The sequence below is a fragment of the Ammodytes marinus genome (assembly GCF_949987685.1).
Source record: "Ammodytes marinus genome assembly, chromosome: 21".
Lineage (NCBI taxonomy): Eukaryota > Metazoa > Chordata > Actinopteri > Uranoscopiformes > Ammodytidae > Ammodytes > Ammodytes marinus.
The window spans coordinates 17,551,397-17,575,390 of NC_137225.1; the positions used below are offsets into that span (position 1 = coordinate 17,551,397).

The following is a 23,994-nucleotide window of genomic DNA, read 5'->3' on the forward strand; positions in this document are numbered from 1 at the left end:
AACCAGGCTTTGGCCACATTTTGTGGTGCTGCACAGCATTCCTTCTAACCATTCCTCACGCTAATGATGCCATACATCTGGGATCGCTTGCGTCATTTGTGGTCAAGCATTAGCCATTATCTAAGCTTTTCCCCTGTGCATGTGTCACCCTCTGCTATGCTATAGGGAGCTACTTCTTCCCCTTTGCCTCCCTGACCCCACATTGCCTGCAAAGAAGCGACAGATTATTTACTCAAAGGCCACTGGCCCTGAAGCTAATGAGGAGGAAGAAGCTGCATTGACAGACATAATTATCACAGTTTTGCTGGGCTCAGCCAGGGGTCCCCTTTTGTGGTGTAATTACTGTCCTTTCATCCACACACCACTGCATCCGCCATTACAGCACCCATCTCCAGCATCCGTTTGTGTTGCTAAATTTCTTTCTATTTTTTCTTTTAAGCTGCACCAAAAGTCTTGGATAACTTTACTTTACACCCTTATTTTGCAACGCTTGTGATTTTTTTACTTCTACCTCTGATTGATTATGTTTATTATACTGTTCGATAAGATGGGAAATGTCGGGCTACAGCACTGTTTAAATAAGCCTAAAACCTCTATGAATTTGCCATTATAGAAAAATGGAGGAATAAATAGAGCATCTAAAGGTCTCCGTTGTTTGTTTCTGAAGAGTAATAGGCTTTTAGTGCAGCTGTGTGTGCCCCCCGCCCCCCCCCCCCCCCCCCCACACACACACACACACACACCTCATCTATCTCCTCAGAAATGTTGGCACTGTATTTGAAATGCATAGTTTCCAGTTCCCTTTGATGGAATCCCTATTTCAGCCACCTCAGGGGAAATCATGATGGGCAATGTTTTTTTTGGGGGGGACAAAAAAAACACACACACACATAGCCCACTCACACTGGGGTCTTTCTTGATTTGTGGTAGGATACAGTATGTATGTCAAAATAATGTATAATTCTTTTGAGTGGCATGGATATTTTTAAACTAGTGAAAGTAGCAGTGTGATTCAGCTAGAGACACTGAGTCTTCTGAAGCTCCCAGAATCCAGAACAAAGTTTAAAAAAAAAGATCAATGCACTTGGGTCAAGGACCTTGAATCAAGTCCTTTGAAACACCTTTTATCTCAATGTAAAAACCAACCACAGCAGGTGCTCTTGGTACAAAAAAAAGAAATCAGCTTTAGAGACAACAGAAATTAGCAACAACATGAGAGCTATAATGAAGAAACAATACTCACTATTGGACTTGCATTGATGTAATCTGAGTTTCCGTGGTTATTCTCCGCTTTCAAGGTGATCCTGGAATGATCATCTGTAATAGAGATGCATAATTCATCAACATACTTTTCCCTCAGTTTTTCTTTCCTTTTGCCACACAATAACAACAGAATTGTAAGCATAAAGGGGAATATGAAACTGAGAACAGCCGCAGGGTTTGCAATTTCACCGGACTTTCATCATACATGCATTTTATTCTCAAGTCCTGAGTTGCTCCACCTTTAATAAGGAATTCTCTCAGTGAAATAAAACTGCAATATTTCTTATCTTAAGAAGTCTGTTTGTCGTGAGCCTTAAAATCGTAATCTTCCAAAAACAAGTGAAAGGGAAGTATATAATCCACTGAACTTGAACCCACTTCACCCTCACATTTTTTTATATTCACAACAAAATAATCATAAAGTAAAGTAAAAAATAGCTTTTTAATCAGTTGTGGCTAGCTATTGTAAGCTACCAATAACACTTGCATTTTGAGCTAATGCTAAAATACTGAGGCTAAAAGCTAAATCTCCGCTGCAACATGTCTTACGTACCGTTCCTTTAACTTTCACACTACTAAAGTAGCCTCCTTGAGGATGAAGAATAATATCTGAGTTTCGCAAATGTTATTCTCTCAAATGTACTGTAGGTTTCGCTAGAGATTTCAGGGTGTTAAACTTTCCCAAACCAAAGGAAGAGCAAAACAGAACACAGCATCTATCATTAATCTAAAACACTGATAAGGTAGAATATTGTCTTCAAAGCAGTGACTTTTCCAGTGCTAGACACTAGTACAGTTGTGGCTTGTTTAACACAACTGTAGTTGAAGCATACATTCACAAATATATGAGCAACAGTGATTGAGCTGCATTGATCTGGGTTTTGCAAATGGTGGCAACACACACTCACACACTCTCTCACAGCTAAAACCAAAGAAAAGGACACAGTTTGAATGGACTTACATACGACCACAGTGTCTGAGCGGTTCCTCTTGGAGTTGTGCTCTCCCTGGCCCACGCTGCAGGCACTGGGCTCTGCCAGGTAGGAGCCCAGGGCCTCCCACTCGCGCTCCAGACGGTTCTTGTTCTTCAAGTGGTCCTCCATGTATGACTATAGAGGAAAACAAGACGCCACCTTAGCCACCATTTCAAAACGGAAAGACAGAGCACTTTGTGATTGTTTTTGGTAGCAAATTTGGATACATTTAACAAGAAACTTAGAACAATTCATCTTCACCATGTCATAGCTGGATTGAGATACATTGCCCTAATTTATTTTATTGTAATTTTCTCATCATGAGCTAACCAATAAATATACTGGAGCAAAACCCCCTTGACAACAGCATCTATCCATTTAAGCTATGATCAGGTGTCATGAAGCATTATGGTCCAAAGCTAATCTATTCGCGTGAAAACTAGGTGAGGAGGAGGAGGTTTCCTAAGATCAAGGCGGGTGAGGTGGACAAATTTGTGCGTCTTAGTGTGTTTGTCTTTGACCGAGAGAGAGAAAAAAAAAAACAATCACACACAATTAAGACTCCTGAAAGGTTTGTCTGCATTGGAAATACTTCAGGGCTGTTTCAATCACGTCTCTCACTGCTTGCACAGCCACTGATAAGATTGTCTGCATTTAAGCCGTTCGCTTGGAGAAGACAAAATTGAATCGCTAGAGACAAAGATGGAAAGGAGAAGGGGGAGGGGAAGAGGCCCTATGTGTGTGTGTGTGTGTGTGTGTGTGTGTGCATGTGTATTCTCCCAAACCAGAGCCAGTCTTAGAGAGCTTAGAGGCTGTAGCTTGGCAAGACGGTCTTTTTTTAACGTGCCGCCGTGTTTCGCCTTCTCTCCTGTATCATGGCTCCCCCTCCCAATGGGGTTAAATGGTTTAGTCCGCTATTGTGTGAGGCAGAAGATTACAGACTCATAAACTGATGTCGGGGATCAGCTGCCTATAATACAATGAAAGTGATACCCAGATGTGGCTGGGTTTTTATCCCATATTAAAGGCAGTAAACTGTAGGTAGGCTGAGCAGAGAGGTGACACATTGTTACAAATTCTCTTCTGTCTGTCAAAAGGGTAATCCAAGCCTTTTGCAGAGTATATACGATGCCTACCTAGATGATAATCAAAAATAAGCTTGTCCAATATATAATAGGCAATTACCCTTGATTGCTCATGAATACAGCCGTCTCACGTATACACGCAAAGGATATTAGGTGACGTATAAGAACATAACAAATCCTACAGACAAAGGAAATCAAAGTGTATTGTTAGAAGCAGTACCAAAGGTGCCACTCAGGTCTTAAAAGCCACAAAAAGAAACTGTTGTTGTTAATGCAGCTGCATAATGAGGGAACACCACAGCACAAGGTGTTCTATCCGAACCCATTAATGACATATAGACATATTCCTGAAATATAATTGTTAGATTTCTGCTGTTATGCTTTGAACCATCTCTTGAGCACTGAGTTTTGTGCACGCAAATAACTCAATTATGTATATTCATTGATAAAAAAAGTCTTGTTAATGTCATTTCTAATAGCACACATGTTTTTTTGCATGTGTGTTGTTGTGAATCGTCTACACAAACACACAGTGCCGTCTTCCCAGAGAAAATGACAGCATACCATTATGGCCACTCGACAGAGCCTGTCACCGCTGTGCTCTTGTCACCCTAGTACAAGTACTCTTCTGCTTGCCAGCCTGACAGCTTTCCACCCACCTACCCAATATTACATCTCCATGTACTTGATAAATCCACTCTGAATTGCATCCCATTCTATTCAAATGATGCCCGGAATCGATTGCATTCCAAATTCATATATCTTTTTTTTTTTTTTGCCCGCTTGATGCGAGGCAGCCAGCAGGCCCTTATCAAGCCCTCACGCTCCTAGGGGGAGGCAGCGGACCATGGCGTATTCCAGAGACAGGGTAACGAAGGTTTAGTGAATGGGGGGGATTATGTCTGCCAATCAGAGGGTTGGGATGGGAGGCCTGGGTGTCAGGGAAACAATGTCTAATCCTTCCTAAGCAGTCTCCTCGGCAGCAGAGGGTGCCGGGTGAAATCGGGATGAAGGGGCGATCAGGGGCGCCAGACACAACAGGTAACACATTACTGTCAAGCTACGCTGTCTTATTAAAACCAACAATACCGCTAACAGTTTGTACAGGCAGCTTTATGATATGATAAACAGCGGTGAGGGGCGGGAAAAAAGTGAATTAAAAAAGTGAGTTTTTGTGTGTAACTAATAATAGACAAAACAAATAAAACCACCCACCCCCCCCCCCCCCCCCCCTTAAATGAAAGTTGAATTGCTCATAAACTAAATTCAAAATAGTGAGAAAGGGGTTGGAAAAAAATCCACTCCAGGGCAGAACATGTTGCATGGGTCTATTTGCCTTTTGATCAAATAATGTATCATTTTATAAACAATTTAACAATAACTACTCAACATAATGAAAAAGAGCCTCTTGCTACACAATTATTGATTTTTTTTCAGTGGAGAGATGATTAGGCCAAGGGAACACTGCAGCCACTGTATCAACAATATGACCTTATGTGTGGGCAGTAGCAGCACATCATGCACAGAGAGAAGTTTCTTAGTTTTACCGTCCTTGGTAGGAAAGAAATCGTATTGACTGTAAAGTGCTGTCCATGGTGCTGAAAGGACTTCCAGTAATACAGTATACATAAGGAAAAACACATGCTTCTGTGGTTCATTTCTGAGCTTTTAAATCATTCAGTAGGTGACGTTTGCATTGCTGTAGCACCACACTACAGCTGAAAAAGGCTAAATAAAAAAAATGAGAACAAAATGTAAAATATAAGACAGCAGCGATGTGTCAAAACGTTGATAAAACACAGCAGATGATTCAGCACACAGAGGCATCCAATTTCAGTCTGGAAGTTGTTACGCAAGACTTTTTAAAATGTCTTGAGGTGGGGCTGAACGGTGGGGCGCAACATGGTAGTTCATTTATCCCGAGGGCACAAACATCTCATAGTGGCTCAGTGGTGTGTGTGTGTGTGTGTATGAGGTGATCGGGGGGGGGGGGGGGGGGGGGGGGGGGGGGCTAAAAAAAAAAGGTGAAAAAAAAGGGGACCCCAAGCATATGCTCTTTCGAAAGCCGGGGTATTCATCATCCTTTCTCCACACGGTGTGATCTCCAAAGCGCCAGAGAGGTGAGATGAGAGGAGAGAGAAGTGCAGAGATGGGGAAAATATAGGTCTGAGATCAGTGATAACAAGGCAATCTCACACATGGTTTCACGTGAGATGGCGGTGGAATTTTAAAGAAGAACCCCCCTATAGGACATCTCCATGTCAATCACGGGCATGAAAGAGAAGTAAAGGTCCCTGTGTGCTTTACCTTTCTACATTGCAAACGCCTGCGCTGCTGCTGCTGTTAAGAATCTGGGGCTAATAATAACAGCTCATAGAAAATGATTCACAGTGCCTCTTTTGTTATTGCAGGGCTAAATGCTTTTCTATTGTCAATGTTTTCAAAAGAAGCTTCACAAACAAGCCTTGACGAGTGCAACAAAACCCATCTATTACCACCAATACGAGGCATTACTCAGATTCACTCTCATTCATTATAGCCAGCCCAATATAAAAGCTAGACATGCGGTGTGATGAATGCTCTCTCCATTAATGGAAACACTGCAAGGCATCTATCCATCTCTTTTATCAAGCCTGTCTCAAATGAATGAAAGCGAAGTTGTGCAAAATTAAAACAATCCATTGTGTGTGTTTCTGGAAGCGTTGGCAACCAAAACACTTTTTTTCAACCAAAATAAAAAAAAAAATAACAAAATTGTGAAACATCAGAAACAACAATCAGAAATGTAATAGTATTGCAGTTTTGAGCAGCTCCCATCAAGCAAAACAATGTCTGTTTTATTTTCTGCTGCAGAGGTAGGAAAGACCGAGGAGCTAAGAGATCAAAATGACAGTGTGGCGAGACCCAGGATGGAATGATAGAGAGAGAAATGACACAGTATAGGGAGGAAATAGTTGGAGGAGAAAACAGAGCTGAGATAAAGCAAGAGGGAGAAAGTAGCAGGAAGAGTGATGAAGAAAACAAAAAACAAAGATAACAGGGTTTTGGGAGAGAATGAGGTATGAGAGAGGGATGAAAATGAGACGCATCCAAACAGATAAAAAGAGAGAAATCAGGCTGTTGGTTTTCAGCACAGGGCCTAGCATATTCATAGACAGAGGGAGTTTTAAAAGGATACACTATAATGTGCTAAGGTGGACTATCTCACTAACTATTTCATCCATTTAGGCCATCACTTTTAGCTAACTATGATAACTGTTCATCTATTCATTTTAGCTAACTATTTAAACCATTAAGCCTTATTGTTTGGCTAATTATTTCAACCGTTTTATTGATAACTTTTATCTAAAGTTCAACAGTGTATCCATTACGTCTAGCTATTTCAAACATTCATTCATTTCTTTAAGCTAACTATTCCTACTGATTCCTTTCACCTTACTATTTTAAATGTTTTATCATTACTTTAAGCTAACTAATTCCAATGTTAAGTTTATTCATAACTTTTAGCTCACTATTTCAAACGTGTTATTTTAACTGTCATCAGCAAGCTGTTTCAGCTTTTCTTGCTAAATCATTTTCTTGCACTCTCTATTGCAACACGTGCTGTAGAGATGTTACAGCTGTCTGAATATGGGGACTTTTTACATTTTTTATTTATACTTAATTTACCTTTTCAACTAAATGTAACAGCGCCGCCACCCACATAACCACTGGCAACTGCAAAGGTACCTCTTGGGACACAAGTAGCCCAGGTTAGTATTGGACTTTCTCAAACTACACAAAACCCATTTTGGACGGATAAGAGCATAGTCAGTCAGACACGGTATGTTGTTGGTTTTATGTTGTAACAATCTGATGCTAAGAAGAAGAACCACAAGTAGTCTCAGAGTGCATGACTAACTAAACACACCTAAACCAACCTCCATGTATTTACCTTCTCTCCTCTCTGGCCACTCTTCCCACTACAGGAATCACAGCTTCCATATTTCTGGACCCAAAGCCATTTTTTCTTACCAGTATCATGTGACCGGTGGAGATGTCCATGTTGGATGGCACTGGCTCTTCGCACCATGAGGAGGTGCTGCTGCGTGTGGATGGGCTGGCTGCAGGGCCATCGCTGAACTGGGATGAGACGCTGTTGAGCCGCGAGTGGCGCACAGTCTCTTGCCTGTCGACGCGATCCGATGTGCGTATTGCCATACGCTGGCGACAAAGCTCCTGGGAATAACAGGAGATAATGTTGAAGCATGATTAATCATCCAAAATGCTGTTTCCCATCCCCTCCCCCCCCACAAGGTTTCATAGATTATACAGTATCTTCTTTTCATGAACATAATTATAGTTTGACGTAGGTTATGTTCTTAACCTTAATGTTAGGTGGCTGAGTTCTGTAAATGCACCTGTTAAAAATCCTGTAGCTCGGCAGACATGATTTGTCCTCGCTTGCCTGTAGATTAATGGCTTATCCTCGTGGATTATGGAGTTTATACTAATTATGTCAAAAAAATACTTGGTTGAGGGAAGCCTATACGCATTACAGAAAGAATTTAGTATGTCACACCTGGCTGCCACACAGCAACTGTCTTCATTGTTAAGGAATGGATCTTCCTTTTCTTGCCTAACTTTCAAAGTAAAATCCTGCATGAAAATCTCCACACTAATACTGCACAGTCCAACACCAGAAAACAAAAACTATGTTATATTTTCTTTTTAAAATCCTCTTTTTTTGTTGTTGCGAAGATTGAAATATATCAGCTGAATCTATTCATCAAATAGAAGTGTCAGAGTAAATACACATAACCACAGAGAACCAAAGGAGATACAAAAAGATGCATTTGCACAATTGTAGAGTATAATTTTTCTATTTTGATTAATATCCCTAGGTTTCTTCCAAGACTTGCTAAAAGTCCCACTGCGACAAAGAATACACTCCCAATGACTCAGCTTTTCTCCCATCATGCCTCAGTGCAGAGACAGGGCATTTAAAATTCGAAGACTAGGCATTATCTAGTATATTCAAAGTACAAAGTACAATAAAGCAAAAAGACAAAAGCCCTCGTTGCCAGATTTCTGAAAACTTGAACTACATCTATACACAAAGAAACACAGTAAAAGTGGAACACCATAAGGTGTGGTCAATCCTGGTGTTTCTATGTTAAATTCATAATCTGTGAACCTCATCCTGTTTGGCTTTAGAGGGGCAAAGCCAGTCATATCCATGGAATTAATTTCCATTATCAATGAATAACAGTGAGGGCAGGGCAGACAAGAGAAGAAAACGTCTTGTGAAAGAACACGCTCTCTCATAATCTATCATAGTGATATTTCCCTCTGGAGCACAGGCCCCTCTAAGCCCTGGTCTTGGATCAGCTTTCCCTGCTGTCAGACTTTAATGATAAGAGCCATGAAGCGGTGCCCTGGGCCTTGGCCCTGGGGCAATATTCGGGCCCACCTCATAAGTCATCCTTCTCCTCAACATCTCTACAAAGCACCGGACTGAACGGGAGCCGAGGAACTGTCCACAGGGGGAAAGCAGGAGGCAGGAGGTTGTATTTAGCACTAGAGAAGGGAAGAGCAGAGACACATGCAGCCTAGAGAGAGGCTCCGGTCCAGGGATTACAGCTCCCACTATTTCAGACTACTAATAAGAACGAAGACAGGCAAAGAGTAAACAATGTCTACAGTGTGTGCTGCCATCTAACAATGGCTTTCCCCCACCAACGCACACACACAACTGTAGCTGTCAAACGTAGAGAACACACCCACATAGGCGCCTGACAAAGCAGACATCCTAAACCTAGAAGGTATAATTGCAAAGAACAGGTGCCATATTCGATCTAAAATTATTTTATAATGTAATGTATTTTTTTTTCTTCTCTGTGACCATCATTATAACAATGCAACACCTTTAGCCATTTGACATATAGAGCAGCCCTGTGAAAACCTGATTAAATATTGAAAATGTTAACGCGACATGCAGATAAATATGTTCTGAGTGCCATGCTGGGCACAGCTGAGCCCCAGCGCTGAAAATCAATACAGACCAGGCTGCCCATGGCCCTGAAGGAACAGAGGGAATAGGTCACAGTGGCGGGCTGTTCCCCTGGCTCACTGTCTCACACTCTCACAAGCACACATGCATGCACGCACACACACACACACACACACACACACACACACACACACACACACACACACACACACACACACACACACACACACACACACACACACACACACACACACACACACACACACACACACACACACACACACACACACACACACACACACACACACACACACACTCCTCAGGCAAGGCTGAGTATTGAATAGTTGGATGGAGGGACTATCTTTTAGATGATGTAACAGAATGTAATATATAAAGAGCATTAAAAGCAAAATACCGCTTCCTGAAGTAAAATTTTTGCACTTTACAATAAAAACCCCATTTAATCCAAAAAGCAAATAATTATCCTCAGGACAGCCAAACACTGTCATTATAGCAGGTTAAACAGGATAACTCATAACATATGCACACATTAGCACACACACTCTTACAAACCAATCAGAATTGTTTTCCATTTTCCGAACAAAATGTGTGTTTGTCCAATGGCAGGGCACGTAGCTAAGTGTCCCGGACCCTGATTGGCTAGCAGCAGACTGAGAGGAGGGGGATGGGGGGGTGGTCTAACCTGATAGGTTGCGGTGGCATCAGTGCTGGTGTCAGTCCCCAGGCTGGCCAGCTTCTCCTTCATGCGGAGGTGGGAGCGCTGGCGCACGCAGAAGAAAGTGGTGGAGACGGCCAGAGCCACCATGATGAAGAGCATGCAGAGGACGGACAGCAGCAGGAACTGGCCAGACTCCACCCTGGTCTCCTTCACCACAGGGATCTGGGTCAGGCTGCCCCTCTGGAGGACACAGAGGGAGAGAGAGACAGAGAGAGGCAGAGAGAGGCAGAGAGAGAGAGAGAGAGAGAACACACACTGTCAGTATAGGATGACAAGCTTTTATTATGATTTATGTGTTCTTTTTTTGATTTACAGCAACCTCCACATCAAGTCTGTACTCCATACATTTTCACCTTTAGGCTTGACTTGAAAAAGAAAAAGTAGACTTAACGTTGCAGCTTCCTTACCTGCCTTCAATTCCTCTCCCGCACTTTCCTGCCACTGTCCAACCACCCCCACTAATTAGCCAGCTCTAATAGTGGCCCTTATAATGTGCATTCAGACTCAGTCAACCCCTATTACCAGCAGCAGCCCCTGTCCAGTGCTGTCTCTCCACACTATGTTGCCCACTATAGATATTTTACAACCCCACTTAGTGCTGGCATGGGGCTGGGCTGGCACTGTGCAGCTACAGGAGGTTGGGATACTAAAAGCTTGTGCTTAATTAGCTCCTCTGGTCCCTGAGATTGGCTGGATTAGGCCCTGGCCCAAGCCACACAGCTAATGGTACTAGGACTGGTGGGGGAGACACACAGGCGGCACAGACCGGACCTTCATACATCCTCCACCAGTTGAATAGAGAAGCCTTTTCAAATATTCACACCCACACTGCATTTTAATTCAAACACAAAGATATACTGTTAGGTTTGTCTCACTACAGCAGACTTGTTTTTAATGTGCTGCAATATCATCTGAAATACTTTCATCATAGTGGGTTAAAGAACTGGCCTATGTGTTTATAATTGGTCGTTCACTGCAATGATAAATTCCCTGTGGGCCCCAATGATATAGAATATTTACAGTAGAGAGCATAACAGCGATAACAAGGAGGAATAATTGGTGAGGATAATTAATGATACCTTAAAACGTAGCTACTGTTAAAGAGATCCTCTCAACCGATTGCATGAAATGCAGACATCCTGCCAACTTAGTTTTTGCATTCGTCTCCCCGAAAAAACACAAATATCCTATTTTCCCATGCAGCACATAAATCATCCTGGCTGTTCTCTATATGACCGACACACAAAAAAAACATGAGGTTTCTTCAAAAGCCAGTTCTCCACGCTTTCTGATCTAAATCTGTCAGCAGCCCACATGCCAATTGCTATGCATCTGCAAAAGGGCAAATATCAATAACACTGCGAAAATATATATCAGCACTGCAGGCTTCCTAATTGTCTGTATTTGCCAAGACTGAAAGATTGATGGGTGTAAAGTAAATCAAATATACAACATGAAAATAAATAAAAGTTAAAGAAATGTAATGTGCCGACTCAAGGAGGGCTACATCTAGGTGCTGCATTTTTTTCAAATCAAGACACTTCGCCTCGGACCAGTAACAATGTAGTTTGACCTTGTGGCTTTGTAATTGCCAATGTTTTAACAGTTGTGTGCCAATGCCCAGGTCTTTTCCATTACTGCGTCGGGCCAGACGGTGGTTGCCGTTGATTGCAATTGCTGAGGCTCAAGCATGTAGTTTCAATCAAGCTTTAAGAGGTTAGTCAACAACTGAGAGCTTTGAAGAGGCTCATGTACGGCAACAGAGGAGGGGAATTGCCTCCATCCAATGACTCGTCCGTGTCGTTCGGTGATGAAATGAACACACACAGACAGCAGGAACAGCGTTTTTGAAAATTAGGACAATATTCATTTGATACAGTACTTCAGAAGAATGTAAATCTTTCCAGTATCATCTCTGACATAATCACGCAATAAAAAGACTGAATAAATAGCACCTGGAAGGCCCTCGATAGAGATACGTCTTATATTCAACATCTTTTTCTCTGTAGACATAGCATCAATGTGTAGCGCTTCAAAGCTGCCTCTGAAACCAAAGTACCCCCTATAGACCTATTGGTTCAAACCTGCCTGACAACTCAAAGCTATTTCCTATGACGAACAATTTGTTTTTCATTCGAACAATAAAAAAAACAGGTCTAATCGAGGTAATCAAAAAAACGTGGCCTTCTACAATCTGTGGTCACTCTCGAAAATAGTCAGGTAAACACCTTAAATTGAATAAAAAGCATTTCCACTAAGGGAGCAAACAGGCTTGATGTGCACTGCAAGCATAAAAGAGTGTTGAAGGCGGTAATCGTGTTAGGAAGAAACCAGAGGAGGTGCAGAAAGAGGGGGAAGAAAAAGAGGGGGAGGAAAAAGGGAGGAGATGTGAGGCTAAGAATTACCTTCATATAGGCCTTTAGAGCTCTGTCTCTTTGCTCGACTCAAATTGTTTTCCACATTTCAATAGCATTATTTAGCTATATTTGGAGCCAGATTCGTCTCACACAAATGTACAAAATTGAATCACATTAACAAAAAATCTAAAACATTAATGGATTTTTATAATCAAAATATGAAATTATAATGTTCTTTAATAAATCCCACTCATTATTATCATAATGAAAAACCTGCAAAATATTAATGTCTGAAAGTTAGAGCAGAATTTTGCTTTAAATTTAAGCTCGACATAAAATACTAAAATGGAAGAAAGATTTTTATTTCTTCTTTATTTTCAGATTATTTCTATATCTGATAAAAAAAATGTCCGACCCCCATGCTATTGGTGCCGGATCCAAACTCAGTGAATATTATTCTCTGCTTCTAACAGACTTTGCTCCCCTGTTTCTCTCTTCTATTCACATTGTGTGCAGTGAATTAGCCAATCCGGGAGGAGACAAGGGGCAGATGGATTTCGGTGCTCTGGATTATTCAAATGATTGAGGAAAGGTCAGACAGAGAGGTGTTGTCGGGGCGGCTTGCTATCCATTCACTCACATCACAATACCTTTAAGAAACTACAAGAGGAAAAATCCTCCCAAACACAAAGCTGCCAAACCTTAACCCAATTCTAAACCAGGGTCTTTTTTTTCTTCAGTTGCAGCCACAATTAAAAATGTAAGATGTTTGAAATCAGCTACATTTAAAGAAGTCTCCATGCCATAAAATGTGACTGATAGCCTGTGACTGAAAGAAAAAAAGATCACACGTGAAATGAAAAATTAATGCATATTTATCATAGAGGTTGGAAAACGCAGCCCCAAGCACTCTATACAATAGTCAGGCATTTTTTACAGCTCTGCTGGAACTCTAAAAACCTTTGAAAAATATTTACGATTTTGATCAATGACGCTTATTGATGTCGACAAACTCAAATGACCATAACAATTGCAACAGAAAATTATTATCTCTGGTCAGTTAATCCTACTCTAGATTTTTGGAGAAAAAAAAATTAAGAAAAAAAGGTGGATGGGTATTAATCACAGTATTTAAATGACTTCTATACACAACATCATTGATTTTTATTTTTAATTGTTTTGCTAAACACATGATAAAAAGACACTGATTTATGCAAAGTGAGAGTGGATTTAGCAGCTTTCAGTTCTCATGGATGATGAGTCGGAGATGCTGCCGGGCAGGATGACCACAAACTTTGTCCCTGCAGCCAGATGTGCTCACACCAAACCACCGGGCACAATGTCCGGTTTTACTGGGAGTTTATCGACGTGCTCACGTCGTCACTATATTTACATATAAATTTATTTTATTTTATATTTAACACCAATAGCCTACTAATGATATTGTATCCCCATACGATTTTGGAGATTCGATCACAGAGAAGACCTAACAAAAAGAAAATTATCCCAGAGCCCCTTAAAATAGCCTATTCTGCGACACACTCAAATAATTTTCGCGCACATCGGAAAACAAAACCAGCTTTCAACTTGGTGTTACGATTGTTGACAAGTTTTCGAAGCCGCTCCTTTAAGGCGCCTTTTGCGCATACAAACTTGCACACTGAACACACACACACATACAAAAAGAAAGAAGATTAATCAGGACAGGATATAATAGAATAGGACAGACACACGTTTTAAGCCATGAGATAATTACCTAAATCCATGTTGCGGAGCAGAGCGCGCGCTCGGCAGTGAACGGAGGAGGATGCTGCTGTGTCCTGTATTCCAGAGAGCATGGTTAACCACTGACGCTCGCCGCATGCAGCTCCAAGAAGCTTCTGTGCGTCCCTGCCGCCCACTCACTCACTCACTCACTCACTCACTCACTCACTCACTCTCTCTCTCTCTCAGTCTCAGTCCGCTTCTCCAAAAGTTCCCCTGCGAGGGTCCCGTGCGTCCCCCTCCCCAGAGCCAACAAAAGACCGCGGCTTCAACACGAAGATGAAGAAGAAGAAAACGAAAAAAAGGGAGAGTCGGAGAGAATAAGAAAAGGGAGAAGAATGTGGGATATGCCCGCCTGATTTTCCGAGCCTCGGAAGAATGTGCAGAAGCCCCACTAGTGAGTCCTTTCAGCGTCTCTCTGTGCCAATGAAAAGAGGCTGGGGAGGTGGTGGGGTTGGGCTGGGGAGGTGGTGGGGTTGGGCTGGGTTTTTTTTTGCGATCATTTAGTTAAGGCTGAGCCCCTCCTTATATTCAGCAGCTCAGGAGTCCCCGTCCATTGCACATGTCATATCCACTGGTTGCTATAGCGATGCCTCCACATGTTGTCGACAGTGAATGTTTCAAGGAGCGATGCCTGGCTAATAGGCTTGCGGACCGAGGGGGCGATATGAATGGACATAGGGCTAGACACTCATTTGTTGAGCTGCTAGGGGTCTCTGTGTTCCGTGTGTGAATTGCTGTTTTCTCAGGCTCTCCTTTTCCTTCTGCTCCCTCTCCCAGGGATTCAGTGATGTGAGCAGAATAAGGGAGATGGGGCAGTCTATTCTTCAAAGTATAGGCTTTTTGCATTCAAAGCTGAAGTAGTGAGCGCCATAATAAAAGGCTTCCACACAGTACAGTAGTTGTAAACTATATGAATGCTGCATGGGACATAGGGGGCAGACTGGAAAAAAATGCTCAGCCTAAAATAAATTGTGTAGCCTATAATTGGCTAAGTCTTTTTCTCTGCTTCCGGAATAAAGAAATAAAAGGAGAGGAAAATTGCAAGTTTAACAAGTTTTCAAGGTAAAATTCACCAAAAAGCTATCCTAATTAGCAATCAGTTTGAAAAAAAAAGAAAAAAAGATCCAATGGAGAGCAACAGCTGCACTTAGCAGGGAGAGAGAGAGAGAGAAAGGGGGATTATGGAGAGCACGGGGAGAGAAAAGGAGAAAGAAAAAGAAAAGGGGCGGTGAAGAGAGGAGAACGGGGGTCCTGTCAAATGCAGATGACGAGTCTTGGGGAAGGCCAAGGTGGGGGCTGTGTGACGGGGGGCTCTCCAGTTTATTTTTTCCATTCAGAGAGCATCACCCCCCTCCTCCTGTCCATTGTCCCTCTGTGTGACAGCTGGAGTTGGCAATGTGAAGGGGAGAACAAAAAAAAACAGCTCGCTGTCCAGCCTGGGTCCGTGGTCGCATCGGACGCCACCTTCACACACAGAAAAAAAAGGAAAAAAGGAGAGCCAACCAGGCGGGCCCGCGGGGACAAAAAAATTGAAGCCGAACACATTTAAACTGACTCAACAATTTTTCTATTTTTGTATCCTTAAAAACTCTTTAATAATAGACTTTGTTTAAGATGCTGCTGAGAAACCAAAAGTATGAGTTCATTTAGTTTTATGCTGTTTCTGTTCTAAAGAAAAAAAGACTAAACTAGGAGAAATGTGTTCCTTCCCTATATGCCATGGAGTGACACTTTTCACTTCATGCTTTCTGCACACTGCACACTCTCATTTCCTCATTTATCAGGAATTATTCAGAATCCAGAGGGCACAACAACAATGGACCGACCACCCGTCGACAAGAGGCACATTTTTTATCTTTCCAGCATTAGGTTTGAATACAAGAAAGAATCGGCTGAAGTGCTCGCTGTTGCACCAGTGGCAAGATGGATGGGAGAGTAAAAAACATGGTGGGAGACTTTTTTTTATTATGTCGGCCAGTGAGTGGGTTTTTATTACTGGAAAGAATAAATAGTGAACCAAGGAAGTTAATCCCCAGAAAATCAGTCCCTACATTAAGTCAACCATACGATCTTATCTATCCTGTTCTCTGGCCAACTGGAAGAGGCCTGCTCACTCTTTTTTTTTTTGGTGAGACCTGTCAGTCCTATCTAAATTCACACTCATCCAAACAAGGGCATTCCCCTGACACTGCAGTGGAAAGGAATGGAAAAAGAAAATGTCTACCGAGAAGAAGCAAGACACCATCTTCACCTGCTCTTTGAAGGAAAACCTGACTTTGGCACCTGTTGTTTCCCTTCATTTGAACTCTACCCGACACATTTTCACACATTTCAGCCACTACCACACAGACACACTAGACAGTAGGATTGCACAACCTAGATCACATTCCCCTGCGAGGGCCAGTGCTAATGGTTATCACACCAGGGGGGTGGGAGGGGGTTCTCATGAAAACCTTCAAGCGGTCAGACATCCAGGAAGTGGCTCTTATGGTCACTGACTGCTGTTATTCGAAGACGCTGTCACGCCTGTGTGTTCCTGCAGTAAATACTTCCTAGGGAGTAACACATGTTCGAACAGTCGTGGAGAGTCCTTTGCAAAAGGCTTATCTGTCCTTCCCTCTCCTGTGCTGCTCCGCTGTTTGCCTCCATGACACATTTCTAATAAAAAAAGATGGAAAAGCGGCAAGCGTGTTTAAACAACGCTAGAAAGAGGTATGCGGCACTTCAACGTGTCTGTGAGAGCGGGGGTGGGGGATGTTAAACAAATGTCATGATCAAGTGCACTACTGTTCCTGGGATGGCAGAGATGATGCTGTGTGCATGTGAGTATAAAAGGTATGGACCAGGAGACAGTAACTTGCCACCCACTCAAGGCTGCACAATTCTGATCATATTTACATGCACAGATCGGTCTTTCTTGTAAAATACACATCCACAAATGCACGTACACATACAATACATGGTGTGTCTGAGTGTGTAGGCTACACCTGCAGTGACACCTTAGCCTGGACACGGAGAAATCCAAAAATTAAAACATATTTTAGCAAACAGAAGAGAACACAGCCCAGTAGGAAGCCGAGCACCAGTGGGGTCCACATAGCAATCACAATGTAATGACATCAGTGAGAGGCTAATGCCGTTTGCACTGCTGAACACCACAGCGCTGCAAGAGAAACCAACAGCTGCACTGTGTACCTGCAGACTTAACGAACGCGCGATACGTCTACACCAAAAATAGTTGGGATTTCTGCCTCTGCTCTTTGAAATGGGGTGCAATAAATTATTCATAATAGTATCTGAGCAAGACTGTTGCTGCAGCTCCATTCGGGGAAGGTGTTGGAGGATTAGCTTGGAAACTGTAATGCAGAGAGAAACGCATGCAAAACAAAACACATTTGGGTGTTCTGTTTTTTTTATGTATTATTTATATCAGATCCATCAGCTGTTATTATTATTATTGCCAAAGTGAAATTATAAGATGTGTGCGAGATGGAAAGATACAGCCTCAACTGGGTTTCTACTCATCTCCTTTGTAAATGTTCTATTACCATGCCTATCTTTAACATTGGCAATGAAACAAAGCTCTCATGTGGGCACAAGCCAATGTGTGGTTCAAAAGTCTGTCTATTTGGATTCACAGTACAGTGATGTCATTTTAGTATATTGTTAGTGTGTACACTGCAGTTCGATTTTGCACTTACACTGAGATAAAATAGAAAAGGTGACAGGTTGCTCTTCCATATAAACTCCCTTTTTAACGTCACCTAAGGTGCAGCAACCTGACAGAGGGGTGAGTTTCTTAAATGCATTGTGTCTCGAGTGTGAAGAGAAACACCATGTTTCCTAAAGGATGATGTTCAAAGACGCTAAAAAAGGTCCCATTTCTGGGTTTAACTTGAAACATCTGAATTGCTGCGTCTCATGCTCAACCATTCAAAATCTGTATGTGTGTGTCAGCCATGTCATTCTGGAATTTTCCCCAGATGAGCTTGTTCAAATAGGCCTCTTTTCTTATGTGAATCCAAGCCCAGGTATCGCCCATGCCAAGTAGTTCAAAGCAGTAAACATCAAGGTAAATGCTATCCCTGTCATCTCCACTACATTTAAAGCAGAGAGGCAAACCCACACACCTATATGCACAACAATGTGCACTTCAAAAAGAAACAGTGTTGTGGCGTCATAGCCTGGAGTAGAGATCACAATATCTTCAAAATGATGTTGTAATCTATGCAGATGACAACAAAGTGGGACATATTTAGTTCTCATTTAAAAGGATTGGCGTGTACGGTGTACTGTAGTTGTACTGAAGATTTATTATAGGTTAGGAATAGGAGAGGACAAAATGATGGACAAAACTGTATCAAATAGTGTTAAGGGGTCAGGCAGAGTGTCTTACTGTTTAATTTTACGTTAGCTAAGTTACTCTTCCTACGCCTAACTTTAGGTTTACTAATCAAAATTGTAAATATTTTTTTGCCAATAAAACACAGAAAAACTCATTTGAGTGGTAATAAAGAAAACGGTCCGTTTTTTCAAAAATACTTATTTTTTGGGAAATGGACCAATTAACCCATTGATGACTATGGCAATCTAGGATGCATGTCCTTAATGCCTGAGGGTTTTCTGAAAAAATAGTACGAATTGTCAAGTCTACCAAAACCTTAATATCTAAGCCTGTGTAGCACATAGAAACATGAAATAAAATACATTTAAAAGTTAAGGTTCACAGGTTTTATTTAAACATGCTCCCTTAGCGCTTACAAACCAACAAATATTTCTAAAAATCGTCAAAATTAGATGAATTAGAAAATTATTAAATATTGTTAATAAATAGATGCAATGTGTTGTGTGATTTTCGTCAGTAGTCTATAGTAGACCTTGATTCTGCGCACCAAACGCCACTAACTGTTCTGTCGCTGACATAGCCGGCGTATTTTTTTTATTATTTTGTTTAATTTTTTAATTTTTAATTTTTTTGATTGACGTGATTTTCGGCAAACCACACAACTTTTGGGTGGTCACGTGGTCTTAAAAAAATCAACAAAACCCACCTCATGTGTAATTGAACCAATGACAGTGCATTCTATGCTGGGAATGCCATGAAAATGAGATAAAGTAATAATGCTGCGCGACGCAGCATCAGGCAGGAGAGCCAATGTGGCATCGCGCAGCAGCCGTCATCAATGGGTTAAGACAGGTTGTTGGAGGGAGAAGAGTGGCAGTGAGAGTGTGGATGTGTGGAGGAAGACCTAGAAGATATAGAGCTGTAATTTCTGATGACATACAGTAAGGGCTACACTGATAGACCCTGTTGGGAATCATGGTCTCTCATTGAGAGAGGCAGGGTGGAGGGTGCAACCCAATCTGCAAAGATCTAAAGTTGCATCTGTAATACGAATTTTCCAGCAAACAAAAACGTAAGAGTTGCATCCTTACAGAAAATGACAACATTACAGTAATTGATTTCTGTATTACAATTATAAAATATTTACACAGATAAATATTACATTTGGAAATGTTATAAATAAAATATGTATCTATTGAAGCAAACTTCATTTATTTTTGTTTACCTAAACATAACTGGTATGTTATAAAATAAAAAATTTCATGTGAAATTATTTCACTCTTTCCTTAAAGAATATATTACGTTATTTGTGTGAAGTAACTCAAATTATTCAAACTGTAAAGATTGAAAGTTTGTCATTTGTGTATTGGGGTTTGATGCTAGTGTTTATACTCTGAGTGTGTTCTGAGTGACAGTGTGTGTTATCCAAGCCCCAACCTCAGCGATTTTTACCGGCATCCAATAAGGAAGTGACCTACAACTGTAGTAACCAGAGAGTGCCACTTGGGGTGGCGCCAAGATGAGCAGTTTTTCTTTGACTCACTTGTTAGATAGGACGTTTTCAAAGTCGTATTAAACCTATTTACAGCCTGGGCCACAAAACCATTTTAGTCTGTATGTTTAGGTCATATCTCCATGACAACACTGAGGGGGGTGAATTTTTTTGGCCCACGCTAGTTTTTATTCTTTTGGAGGTTAAAATGTATTGGCGCGATCTCTTGAGTGACAGCTCTCCGCCCGTTGTCCCTCACTTTGCCTCGGAGGTATACGTCAGCTATCTCCCTCCCCCCGACGTGACGTCGATTCCCCTTTTCGGCAAGAGGAGTGAGGCAGAGTAAAAATCTCACAAGATGGCGACGCGCACAAACCAGTATTATTGGATGCCGTGTGAATAACTGAGGTCAGCCCGGATGCTACATCCATATTATTTACTATCTATGGTGTTATCTCAATGAGGATTGTTCATAGTGTTTGCTGCAATGAGCCTCTTTTGCAGGTGAAGTGAACTGTTCAGCTCCAGTGACTGTTGGTAGCGCAGACAGTGGCGTAACTTTGATGTTCATATTGGTGGGGACACATTTTGGCAAAACGTCACACAATTTGGCGAAATACCCTCGCCCCAGACCCAGCATCCAACCGCTCACTAGTTTATTAACCAAACCAGTTTTATCATGTATCTATAGCCTACAGTTTAGTCAAGAGTTGAGCGGCTATCAATCATTTTGCACTAAAAAACTTAGTATATTCATACATCCTTGGCTGCTTATGTTTCACAGTAGGGCTGTCCCCGACTCGGAATTTCAGTTTACGAGTGAACCGGGGAGCGTGCCCGAGCCTCAGCGAGCCGGTGAGAGAGAAACAACACAGAGCCGGTGACGGCTGCAGAGAATGGTGATTCGTGCGAGTAAAAAAGACAAGATGCTCGCGGTCTACGGGGGCTTAATTGATCCAAGGCGACCTATCTTTACTACAGCACATAGCAGAGCAGAATCAATAGGCATATATAGTGCGCAATTTGCACAGCGCTAACGCTGAGCATTCACCAAAAAAAAAAGAAGTTTCACAGCTAATGTAGCCGTTAGCACACTCAGGATCTCATAATTATGAGAAAATATCTCGTAATTAAAATTATTTTTTACTGTTCATTCATTAATCAGCGATCGCATCGGGTACTGAGGGACACTCTTTCGGCTTTACGCCCGTGATCAGCTGCTGAAGTCCGACTGGGCTTTTCTCCTGAACAGTCCCAGTGACTACATATCTGCGCAAAGTTGACATAGCTGCTAGTTATTGTTATGCCCTCCTTGTAGAAAGTTCTTATGTGTTTGTATGAGTCAAGGATCACACCGAGTTTAAACGACTGCATTTAATCAAAGCATTCAAAAACTGCGCTCCGATACAGTAACAAACAGGAGGTAAAAGTGAACTAGCCCACCGGGCATTCTGATTGAATGAGGCAACACAGTACGGTGGCTCCGGTGGCTCATAATGAACAAACTGCATATAATTTAAATGCTAATGTAGCCGTTAGCACACTTCCGAAATGACAGCAGAAGCTGTTTTACCTTATTTACTATCTATGGTTTTACCGCTCTCAAATTAAGCAACCAATCACTGCTGCCGAAACACAACCCACGACAACCAACAGGAGGCAAAGCCAATCACAAAATACATAAGGCGGGACTATAAAGAGGCAACCCATTAACCCTTTCTCGTCGTTGTCATATCCTTCTCATATTGGTTTGGACAATTTCAGCACATTTGGATATTGGTATGGACACGTCCACACCGTCCATACGCAATTTTAGCTACAGTTGTGCCCTCTGTGGGTTAGCGATAGAAAAAAACTGTAAGTAGCACCCTTAGTTTCCAACTGATTTAAGTTGACAGTAATGTGCATTTCTACTTGCAGCTGTGTTGACAATAACCATATGTCTGCCAAGGATAATGTTTTCTAAAATGCCAGCCAAAATTAATTAAACCAAGTAAGCAAATGGTGTTCACGCCTAAAAAATTCAAGTAAAAATCCACTCATTATCAGTGAAGAAGTTTGCATATGGTCGAAGAGAGAGAGAGAGCAAATTACGTTCAGATTAGCATTAATCACAATGATGATGAAGTATTATTTTACAAGATGTAATTAGATTTTGACGAGGGATAGAAGTGATTAGAAACCAAATAAAATTGTCAGGTCCAGAATGTGATCAGAGTTTGCTTAAAACGCAACCGAATCAAAAAAGTTAATACTCCATTGTGCGAAAAGATAATACTGCCATTTAAAAAATCTCATCCAACACGTCCGCAGTCGGAAACAGCAAAGGAAAACACCAAGGTTTTTTAATTGTTTTGTTTGAATAAAATTCACACTACTTTTAGACTATTATGTTCTCGGCAGGCTTTTTTTTTTATCTACTAGAGAGATAAAACTGCAATTAATTTTGAAAAGGGGGAAAACAGTGAGACAATACATCAAGTCACACATGAGTGGTGGCAGGCAGGGATATGTGGGCTGCTGCGGAATAACAGAGGTAGTCAAAGGTAGCATTCATAATTGAAACCCAAGTCACAAGAGACTTAGTGGGCTGGGAGACTCTGATACTGAGACTGACAGTAAAGGGACAAAGAGAAGTGTTCAGAAGAAGAGCACATAATAACTTCATGGGTTCAGGAGGACATGTGCTCTCCACACCTGAGGCCACATAACCATCTCAAAGCCTCTGAAACACACTATTTGTCACTGCTTGAGCATTCCCCATTGGGGCAGAATTCGATTGTCCGAATAGTTCAAGAAGGGTTTGTCCTGTGCATCTTCAAGGCAACCGAATCCTTCTGAAACCTTAACTGATCATAGTAAAATTGGCATCACGACTACCAATTGTAGCCTTGAGAGAAAGACTCAAGACTTCTACCGCCTTGATTGTCAATGTCTACATCATGATTCATGGTGTTCTCGACATTGTTCGTGATATCCCTGATCTCTGTAAGTCTTTCCCATTTTCCCTGTCTGGGCTAAGTCATGAAGGCAGTATCTCAAGAAACCATTATCAAGACTTTAATGTCATGCTGTCTCATACCTAAATAACTGTACCTTAAGTTCAGGCTGAATTACAGGTACACATTTGTATCTTAAACTTTAACTGTACAAAGGACATCGCATTTCACATGGCCTTCCATTTTTTTGTTCCCAGTGAGGTCAGCAGTGTACTTAAAAATAAATCAAATTGGGCATGTTCTTAAAGGCTGTTGACCTACTGTTAAATGTGGCGTCCCCGGCAAATGCCAGCACACTCCATAAGATCCTTGGCCTGTCTGTTTAACAGAGTCAATGGAGGATGCATGAAGCAACTTGAGAGCCACTGAAAAACAACTGAAAAGCCTACAACAACAACACAACCAATGAAATGGCTCCATTGGTTTGTCACAGTTTAAGGTGTATTGAAGGCTGGCTATCATTGTTTGGCAATCAACATTTTTTATTGTCACATTTCCTCCATTTTGCATACGAAGACACCAAATTGAATTGTGTCTGGAGTACACAACCACCGTAATACAATTTGTGTTTCAATTGCCCGTATGAGAACCCCACTCAAAGGATTAGTAGATCCTGATCCAACCAGTTAAAACTAAATGAAAACAATGTATGTTTCTCATCACACCAGATTAACTCTATTGGAAAACCAATGCCACGTGTCCACAACTGTACTTGGGTGTTGCTGTGCGTTGAGGCCGCCTGCCCGAGCATACGCCCCAATGATCAGCCATAGCTTGTGTAAGTGAAGATATAGATGCAGAACCACAGGAGGCAGCGGATGATAGGCTAAAGGGTCGTATCACTGTAAATGCACACAGCCCACAGCCTCATAAATTCTCATCAGCGTCTTCATTAAACGTTTTTCCCCTGTTATCACCATGACAACGGTGGGCCAGCGTGCGCCCGCAGGGAGAGGCGTGTGTGCCTGTGTAACCCCGGGG

At 41.8% G+C, this 23,994-nt stretch overlaps 1 protein-coding gene across 1 annotated transcript in view; it reads right to left on the reverse strand.

Annotated features, from left to right (window-relative positions):
* Positions 1–23,994, reverse strand: part of ptprn2 (protein tyrosine phosphatase receptor type N2) — a gene marked incomplete at both ends in the record, with an annotated part of 124,488 nt that overhangs the window by 14,904 nt on the left and 85,590 nt on the right. The window contains 4 exons of the mRNA XM_080050201.1: positions 1,244–1,317; positions 2,225–2,372; positions 7,337–7,540; positions 10,018–10,233. Of these exons, the coding sequence (XP_079906327.1) occupies positions 1,244–1,317; positions 2,225–2,372; positions 7,337–7,540; positions 10,018–10,233 (642 nt within the window). The remainder of the gene's footprint in view (positions 1–1,243; positions 1,318–2,224; positions 2,373–7,336; positions 7,541–10,017; positions 10,234–23,994) is intronic.